The sequence below is a fragment of the Saccostrea cucullata genome, unplaced genomic scaffold (genome assembly GCF_032062105.1).
Source record: "Saccostrea cucullata isolate Sc308-1 unplaced genomic scaffold, CSIRO_AGI_Scuc_v1 ctg5748, whole genome shotgun sequence".
Taxonomy (NCBI): Eukaryota; Metazoa; Mollusca; class Bivalvia; order Ostreida; family Ostreidae; genus Saccostrea; species Saccostrea cuccullata.
The window spans coordinates 7,606-17,500 of record NW_026929258.1 but is presented as its reverse complement, the minus strand read 5'-3'; the positions used below and the strand labels follow the sequence as shown (position 1 = coordinate 17,500).

The window sequence follows — 9,895 nt, the reverse complement described above, 5'->3', positions numbered from 1 at the left end:
GAATTCAAATGTACCAGCATTTGAAGCTTCTCCATGTATGGCAAAATTTCACTTTTATGTTTCAAGTAAGAGGGTTCCTCTTTCCACAAAGCATCTATCACTTTATCTTTAAGTGCTCCCGTTTTGTTGAAGGATTTCCACTCTTTGATTAACTTCCTTTTACAATCTTTATTGATGTGGTTTTCATCGGCAATTACCTTGCTGAAAGCATTAGCAAGCCACTGAATATCAAGTATAACATGTTCCCTCAATTCTTCTTCTCCAAAATTTAAAAGAAGACCATTATCATGGAAACATTTTAAAAATTCCGACATTTCCTCGTCACTTTTGATTTGGTATTCATCGGGAACAGATGCGTTGAGCTTCCAGATTTCACTCAGGGACAACACCTTCCAGGCTCCTTCATATAATAACTGTTCCATTAGAGCCCATGAGGATGGCAATTCAATTTTTGTAGTATTATCATCCGTAAATAATTCCACTATAGAGTTTATCATTGACTCCAGGTTTTCCTTGGTGTTATCATTAAGTTCCACTAGACCCACAGCATAATCACGATCATTCAGAGACTCACTGAACCAATCTCTGTCCTCGTCTGGTACAGCATTCCAAAACTCCCCAAAGAATGTCTCTATTTCCTGAAGAAGTAAATAAAGCATGTATATTAAAATATTAATTCATAATTGTAAACTATACCCTAAATTATGATAATGTGTCGATGTTTGAAATTGTGCAGTTACAGGTATTTCAGTATTCAGGTAGCCCGATCCTCAGGTTTATAAAATAAGCAGTCAAGTTACGCAGTTATGATAAGGCTGTCCGAAGGCTTAAAATGCCTTGAAAATATACATTTTATTCCGAGCTAGATTTTGATTTTAATTTGTAATCTTTGCAGACAACTTGAGATGATAGTTTAATCCTGTTTTATTTTAAAGCATTTCCGTGACGTCACATGACTGTGTTGATCACGTGACGGAGATTTGTGATATTCCTAATTGTTGCACAAAAATCGCTTCGGCACAAGTGCAAAACTTAAATATTGTGCAAAGTTTGTTACATAGATCAATTTATCGTGATCTCTAGTACATAGAAAGTGCTGGGGGCAGGATTAAATTTTACTCGTTAAGAAAATATTCTACGAGAAATTCAACTTACCAACATAAGAAGGGGTATTTTCCACTCTTTATCGCGTTTTATACAAAAATGGATAAACTACATACAATTCCCCCAGCAATATTCAGTTAGAGGACATACCTCTCCTGTAGATTCGCACAGAATATCTTTAATTTGTCCTTGTTTATCAATTGTGCCAGTCCAATATAAACACGATTCATAAATTTTAACTCCATCTTCGGACGTGTACATGTAAGGGGAGCGTTTCACACATAATTTTTTGGTATTGTTTGAATATGTGCATATCGGGCAAGCAAAAGGAATAAGGATATTTAAATTTCAAATGTTCAACATCATAACAGCACACTCGAGCTTAAATACAATCCTAACACTTGAATTAAACAGTAAGTCCCCAAAATAAATCTACGTGCCATGTAAAATGTATGACACTTTCCCTGTCATGCCAGCTCAAGTATGCAGTGACTTGACGTCATTTAAGCAATGAATTCATATTTTGGGATGTCTTCGGTCCTATAACACACCTGGCCATGCCGACAAATTGAATACCGAGCTAATGCGCGGTATGATAATTTTTCGGCAAGGCCAGGTGTGTTATAGGACCGAAAACATCCCAAAATATGAATTCAATGCTTATATTTACCATCTCCAATTTTCCTTTATCATAATTGTTTATTTCGTTCATGTTTAATGTGAATTTAGCGCCCTTCGGTATTGGTGTGCTTAATAAATGTAATAGCTGTTCGTGATGTTGGAAAGCCGTTTGTGATATTGCGAGGAAAAAAATGACAAATTAAATTTTAACGTAGGTCGCGGGTTTACAGGGCTTTTAAAAGTGTTCGAAAACATACCATGAAAATTACCTTTATGATTTCTCTACCTTTGATTTCCATTCTCTGAAAATTTTATAAAATTCGTCTACACCGTTTTTGTGTAATTGAATTCCAAAGATGTCATTGTTGTAGTTAAATTATCAACGGTATTCTATTGAATTATATAGGAAAAACGTCGTTTTTGGCTTGTTTTCAGGCAAGGTTTTGATTTAAAAAATATCATTAACTTTTAAATCGTGCAGACGAATTTGTTTATCCTTTGGTATTTAAAAATAGAATTGATTTGAAATAAATCAATGTAAAAAAATTAATATGTATTCGGGTTCATTTTTTCGTAATTTAATTGAAGATAATTGCTTTTATATTGACAAATGTAGCATTTTTAAAAACAACGTCATAAAATATCGCGACGTCATGCTTGGCGTCGTGAATATCGATCCGGTATACAGAGCACAAAAAAATAAAAAAAAAACATAGGTAATCAGAGATTACAGAGCTCACCTCAACGAATGTTGTCTTTAAGTAAGGCAAAGTCACACAATTAACCAACAAAAAGTGTACATTCCAAAAATGAAAATATTTAAGCAATTTTGATCTGATACTTTGAAATAGACCTATATAAAAAATTTAAACTAGTTCTTCTTCATGAAAATGTAATCAAAATCCAGCATCTGAAGCAAATTTGAGAGTTTTCATATCTTTGATGCAACATTTGTGCAAGTTTGGTTTATACAAAGTTATATAAGCCTTATAGTTTTTTGGTAATAGACCTGCACCCATAACTTTTACCTGGTCTATTATCTGAAAAATGTATGTCGAATTCAGCATCTGAAGCAAGTCCATTAGTGTGCATCCTAAGACGTATCGTCCATGCAAGTTTGCTCATTATAGGGCTCAAAGTTAACATGCATCAAAAACTAACATTTTCACTCATCCACAAAAAGTAGGTCAGATTCAGCATCCGAAGCAAGCCTGGTAGTAGGCATCCTTAGATGTATCGACCATGCAAGTTTGGTCATTAAAGAACTCATAGTTACTTGGAAATGAATCGCTCACGAAAAACTTTAACCCATCACTCAACCAGAAAATGTAGGTCAGATTCAGCATCCGAAGCAAGCCTGATAGTATGCATCCTTAGATGTATCATCCATGCAAGTTTGGTCAACATAGGGCTTTTAGTTACTTGGAAATGAAACCTACACTAAAAACTTTAACCTGTTCACTCAACTGGAAAATGTAGGTCAGATTCAGCATCCGAAGCAAGCCTAGTAGTATGCATCCTTAGATGTATCATCCATGCAAGTCTGGTTAACATAGGGCTTATAGTTACTTGGGAATGAAACCTGCACCAAAAACTTTAACCTGTTCTCTCAACCGGAAAATGTAGGTCAGATTCAGCATCTGAAGCAAGCCCAGTAGTATGTATCCTTATATGTATCATCCATGCAAGTTTGGTTAACATAGGACTTATAGTTACTTTGAAATGAAACCTACACCAAAAACTTTAACCTGTTCACTCAACCGGAAAATGTAGGTCAGATTCAGCATCCGAAGCAAGCCCGGTAGTATGCATCCTTAGATGTATCATCCATGCAAGTTTGGTCAACATAGGGCTTATAGTTACTTCGAAATGAAACCTTCACCAAAAACTGCACCAAAAATGTTAACCTGCTCCAAAAACATTAACCTGGTCATTCCTTTGCTGAAATTGCAGCATCTGAAACTTTGACTGGTACAATGAAACACACTAGAAGCATCTTCCATGCATGTCTAATCAATATAGTACATAGAAGTACTTTAAAAGAAAACTGCTCCAAAAAACTTGACCTGGGACGCCAACGCCGACACCGACGCCGAGGGTATTACATAAGCTCCCCCAACTTCGTTGAGGTGAGCTAAAAATAAATAAATAAAAAATACGGATTTTAAGAAAAGGGAAATTCACGTATATCTGCTTTCAAGTGACCAGTATCATAATAATTCAATAAAATAACTATTAAACATTTTTCCCTTTCAGCTTATTTCCTCTAATATTAGTGAAAATTCATGTAAAAGGCGTAAACCAACAATCAGTCCTTTAGTTTTTTTATATATATATTTTCTTTATGTGTTTATTTCTTACCGTTTCCGTTTTTTTTTATTCATGCGCGGATTCTCGCCGGAATTTGTAAAATAAAAGTGACCTTGTATTCCCCTCTGGAAAAGGCAGACTTCCTATCCCCGTTGAAATCGCAGATCTGTGATCTAAGTTTGTTTGAAAAGTCAAGGACTACTACCACCTCCAACCCCAACATATATTTTTACGCTTTGTTTGGCGCAATCAACAGGCAGATTTTATTTTGTTCTTAGACTTTCAATTTATACATATAACATTAATTGTACTGAATGAATATGGAAAGCAAGTAAAATATGTACATGTTTCTAAAAACAACGCATGCCGTTAGTTATACAGGCAATTGAGTATCGACCCCCCCCCTTTCTGTTTTTTCTAGTTTTCCTAGTATATAGATTTTTAATACCTATTGCATGTTATTAATAATGTAACCCTTTTATCTCTTTACGCTGTTTTTAAAAACATGTTTTTCGTTTTCGACTGATACATAAGAAGAGACAACTTGCAATTTGTTCTTATTCTCGACGTCTGCCTCACTTTATCTTCACTTGCATGATCCCTATCTAATACGTAGATAATCATGGAATATGCAGACATTGATAAATTTGAAAAACCCTCTTCTTCCTTTTCAGATTTCCATTTATGTAATTCTTTATGTGCCTCCGATTAGTAAATATTTCGATTAAATCAACATGCACATATAGGGTGGAGTTGAAATTTAAAATCAAAGTACTCAGAAGTACAGAGAGCCGGGCTCATTTACAGAGTAGAATGAATTTCTTACATGAACCACGTTTATATTCTGATGAAAAAATTATTTTAAAACTATCAATATAAATGATAAGACACTGAAAGTGAGTTTTTCAATCCTAATACCACGGTCCGATTTTGTCAGAATCAGAATTAATCTGGTACCGCAGCTGAATGTCAACAAACAGGCCAGTCTGGTTCCCTCTCCTGCTTTACCTCGTATGTGTAGAGAACTACGGTAACACTGATTATCAAAATCAAAAATCCTTTCGCTAATGAACTATGTTCTTTGACTTATGAAGTTTTCAAAGTCATTACTACTAATGTTTATTTTATATACATGTAGATAAAACATCGTTTTATTTCTGTTGCTTTATTTAGTGTTTGTATTATCTCAAAAGCGACTGAGAGTAAGAACTATATTTTTGCACGTAACTTTAAAATGGCGACTATTGGGTCAACATCCTGCCTTGAACAGGATCCCATAAGCCGGCAATTGCTCTTTGAGCAATAAGCCCGGCTAAAAATGGAAAACGTTTACTCCCCCCCCCCCCCCCGCGTTAGGAAGTAAGAAATGGAAAGAAGGAAGGGTCATATCCTACGTGTCTGTGGTTATTTACAAGAGGTCAATGACGCTCAAAAATGTATACAGTGATTTTTCTACATTTTTAAAAGGGGCCTGGGCCTTTACAACTGGGAAAAATCGTCGACATTTGTATCAAATTGGGAAAAATTTCAAAAATTGTCATGTATCCTTCATTGGCAGGTAAAATAAATCATGTAAGTAAATGTAACATCATTCATCAATTTATTTGCCACAAAATAATAAATTAAACACACTTCTATATTTTTAACCTTTTTAAAAATCTTTGAAAGTTGTTATTGTGACCAACCTATATCAGTATAACATGTATTTCCTTTTTTGCTCTGACATTATGGTAGACATAAGATAAAATCCTTCTTGTAATAGCCATGGTTTAAGATAAAATAATCTGACATGATTTATTACAAATCATTTATTTTTCAAAGTAATTATTAAAGCTTTCTAATTACCCTAGCTAAACAAAATACTGTAATTTTTCTCTGCAATACTAGTTGCATCTGCCGGATGTAGAAACAGTTTGATTTTCGTAGAATCCGGGATGCTTCTTGTAGAACTATTAGTACTTGGATTTACAAATAAAGCTATGTTTCGCCGGTTAACATGCATCTTACACTTTCTAACGATGTATTTACACACACGTTTGACAAGGAGACCCATGTGTTTTTCTAGGTCTTGTAAACGCTTAGAGTAATCTGCTGTTCCTTACTGTTATTTTAAGAGTCTTAGTGACTGAGAACAATAGCGTTCCATTTTAGATAAGTCGTACGTAAAAAAAACAACAACAGTTTTGTGTTGGGAAAAAAAGCAACAGAAATTGGGGAAAAATCGGTAATTTTTGAGAGGGGAAAGGGCCGACATTCGGACCTAAATTGGGTGTAGAAAAATCACTGAAGTATATTTCAGTAGTATTACCCCGGTAGTGCCTTAGCAGTTTTTAATTTGTGATCAACCTGTATATAGATTCGTCCGAGATTAGCACATACCGTTTCATAAATATTGAGTTCGACTTTCCATCGGTGAGCAAAGTTTTGACGCTGTTTACGGAGATAAATGAAAACAAAGACATGCATGCCATAAATGGTTGTGTAGATAAATTATCGTAGAAGACAATGGTAATAAACAGTTTGTTAGTGCATTTCCACTGAAAGTGTACACTAAAATCACAGGCACCTGACGTTACTTATTTTTCTTTTAATAAGAAAAAAAAATACACGTACCTAATAATAAACGTTTATTATTAGGTATGTGTATATTTTTTTTATTAAAAGAAAAATAAATAACGTCAGGTGCCTGTGACTAAAATGAGTGCTTTTCTGAGGAGGGGGTGTCGAGTGTAATTCGGAGTTAGATAACCTGTTTTATAATTATACACATTTAATACATGTATTTAATATTTATAAATTATACATGATACAAAGGTTAAAATTTATTTCGAAACAAGTACATGTGCTCTCAGAATAGACCCGAGAAGATGCGATTAATAACACATAATGAAACGCTTTCTAACACTTTCAGTGTTGGTCATTGGAATCAAAATAAGCCTTCATTATTTTTTATAACTTCAGCATGTTCTATGAATATTGATACACTAAACTACCCATTTTTACAAAAGTTATAGCTAAATAATGCACTGAATTTTTCCCTTTCTCACCGTGACGTCATAATCAGATGTGCACAAGAAAGTCGCCCAAATCATAATTTATATTATAAATTGCGTACCCAGTTTTAATGACGTCAGCAAACCCGCGACCTACGTTAATGCACATTTGTTGTGATTTTATGTTAATTTTAAAAGGTTAGTTTTTAAATGAAATTGAGTCAAAACAATATACATTTTGTTGTTCCTAAATATTGAAAATGCATGTAGTTCCTACTGTGTATTCTAACTCGCGGTGACAAGGTTTCGTGTGTGTTATAGGAATTCGAACGGATTTCTAATGGATTTCATAAAGAAAATTACACTGAATGTTAATATATTCTATTATGACGTCATATCTATGTAGTTCAGAGAAGTAAATACGGTTTGAACAGTTTGAAATTTTACAGGCAGCCTTATCCTAGCTGCGTATAAAAAATACTCATAAAAGTACCTCTGAATCCACAAAGTTATGTGAATTTATCCACAGTACTTCTTTAAAGTTAAAAATTAAAGTTAATCAGATTAAATAGGGAAAATTGACAAATCTCCAATGTTTTCGAAGGAAAAGCGAATTGGAATATCGGCAATGCATCTTCTAATTGCAAATTAATAAACAACAAGAAATCTGTGAGCCAATGCTCACTAGTAATACCCCCGCTCTGCTGTAAATAAGCACTATCATGTTAATATACTGTTTACACAAGTTCAATTACAGATAGATGAAAGTGACATCGGATTCATATCAAAATTAATTCCATCATATGGCATGCCTGAACAAAAGCGGTAATAAAATTTCAAGCATCTGCTATGAATAGCTAATGAGAAAACTGCTACGAAGATTTGTCATGTATGAAACGGAGAAACGCACAGACAAACAGGAAGTTGACTTCGTATTTAAACAGAAATGCATCCTACCATATGGCATGCCTCAGAGAAGATTGTGTTAAAATTTCAAGCATCTGCAATGAGTAATTGTTGAGAAAACTGTGACGGAAATTTGTTATGTATGAAACAGACAGACGTATAGACAAACAGGAAGTTGACTTCGGATTTAAACAAAAATGTATCCCACCATATTGCATGCCTCAGAAAAGATTGTATTAAAATTTCAAGCATCTGCGATGAGTAATTGTTGAGAAAACTGTGACGAAAATTTGTTATGTATGAAACAGACAGACGCACAGACAAACAGGAAGTTGACATCGGATTTGAGCAAAAATGTATCCCACCATATGGCATGCCTCAGAAAAGATTGTGTTAAAATTTCAAGCATCTACGTTGAGTAGTTGCTGAGAAAACTGTGACGAAAATTTGTTTCGGACAGACACACGGACACAAAGACCGACGGACAGACGGACGGACAGACACACAAGGGTAAAACAGTATACCCCCCTTTCCTTTGGAGCGGGGGTATAAATATATTTTTTAGGTTAAAAAACGATAGGTATCCAGGCATTCAGAGAAATTGTCATAAGTTTTATACTTATTAGGTATACTTTGTCTTCCAATTCCGTCATGTATTCTATAATACATAGTGTAAAGGCTTTTGCTATCATTGCAAGACACTACAAATCATTTCTTATTTCATATCATGCTGATAAGCATTGGTATCAAAGGCTAGATTCAAGAAAATCCCGTTCTCTAAAACAGTATTAATTTTTTTCCATTTATAGGGTACAATTGTCAACTTTTATTAGACTTTTTCTAAGACTTCCAAAACCCTTTAATCTTATAAAGATGAATAAAATGAAAATTCTTGCATGAAAAATTTCATGTTGATGCATTTCAAATTAAATATTAATTTTTGGAGTTATCCTTCCTGGCTCAGAATCGGATATCCTAAAATGTGGTGCACAGTTCAAACTGACGTCAATTGCACCATGTAAATCTGGTATCCATTGTTGATTACAATTTATATGACACTCTGGGTGTAATACAAAATACATGATTGTGTAATACGATTAACTGTCAATTAAATATTGGTTCTTTTGTATTTCTGAATTTTAACTGTAATTATGCATTCTCAACATAGGTTGTTATCAGTTATTTTTTGTGATTCACATTTCTATTAGTCACAATACTTACATCTGTAGACTTTCCTTCTGTGTGTGTGACAACAAGAAACAGTGGTGCCTCTTTGCCTCCAAATGTCTTGATTGAGGTAATCCAAAACTTCAGGTAGTCTAAAAGAAAACACAATTTGGTAAACTAAAAGAACAACAAAGCATCCTAATAAAAACCAAACAGGTCGGAGTCTCTGGAAAGTGTGTAGCTCTACTGCCTTGTATTTAAAACATGAAAAAGTAAAAGAATTTCAATCTATAGTTTTGTTTTTGGTTTTACAATAGTCCAGCAGAATTATATGATTTCATATTTTGAAAACCTTTTAATAGTTATTAAATAAAATATGAACTCTGAAATGTGCAATATTTAAATTCTGATTTTTTTTTTACATATTTTCTTCCTTCTGTTTTTCATGAAAACTGATTTTGTAGAAAAATGTATTACAGTGTTGTATACTTGTTAAGGCAAACAGCGTATAAAGAGAAGTTAAGTCAATTTCAATGGCAACATCCTCTGAAAACTGATTCATCATTCCTGTCTACTGACTGAAATTTTATTTGTCACATCCACAGAAATGAACAGATACCCACCACAACTGACAACCCCATGGGAGATCAATATCCCCAACGTAATAACTCCATCTGATTATTGAACTCCATTAGTACGAACTGATTAATTTTAATATCAGAAAAAACAAATTTCACTAGTTGTTATTTCAAAAATAAACCAAAGCTGTTAATAACTAGATGTATGTCCATAAG

The 9,895-nt window shown here is 33.8% G+C and overlaps 1 protein-coding gene across 1 annotated transcript in view; it reads right to left on the bottom strand.

Moving 5' to 3' along the window:
- The window catches only part of LOC134280241 (uncharacterized), a 12,791-nt gene extending 3,128 nt beyond the window's left edge, over window positions 1–9,663 (bottom strand). The window contains exons 1-3 of the mRNA XM_062762651.1: window positions 9,591–9,663; window positions 9,156–9,253; window positions 1–638 (exon numbers count right to left, since the gene is read on the bottom strand). The exon at window positions 1–638 is cut by the window's left edge and continues 583 nt beyond it. Of these exons, the coding sequence (XP_062618635.1) occupies window positions 1–638; window positions 9,156–9,253; window positions 9,591–9,663 (809 nt within the window). The remainder of the gene's footprint in view (window positions 639–9,155; window positions 9,254–9,590) is intronic.
- Window positions 9,664–9,895: the final 232 nt, after the last annotated feature.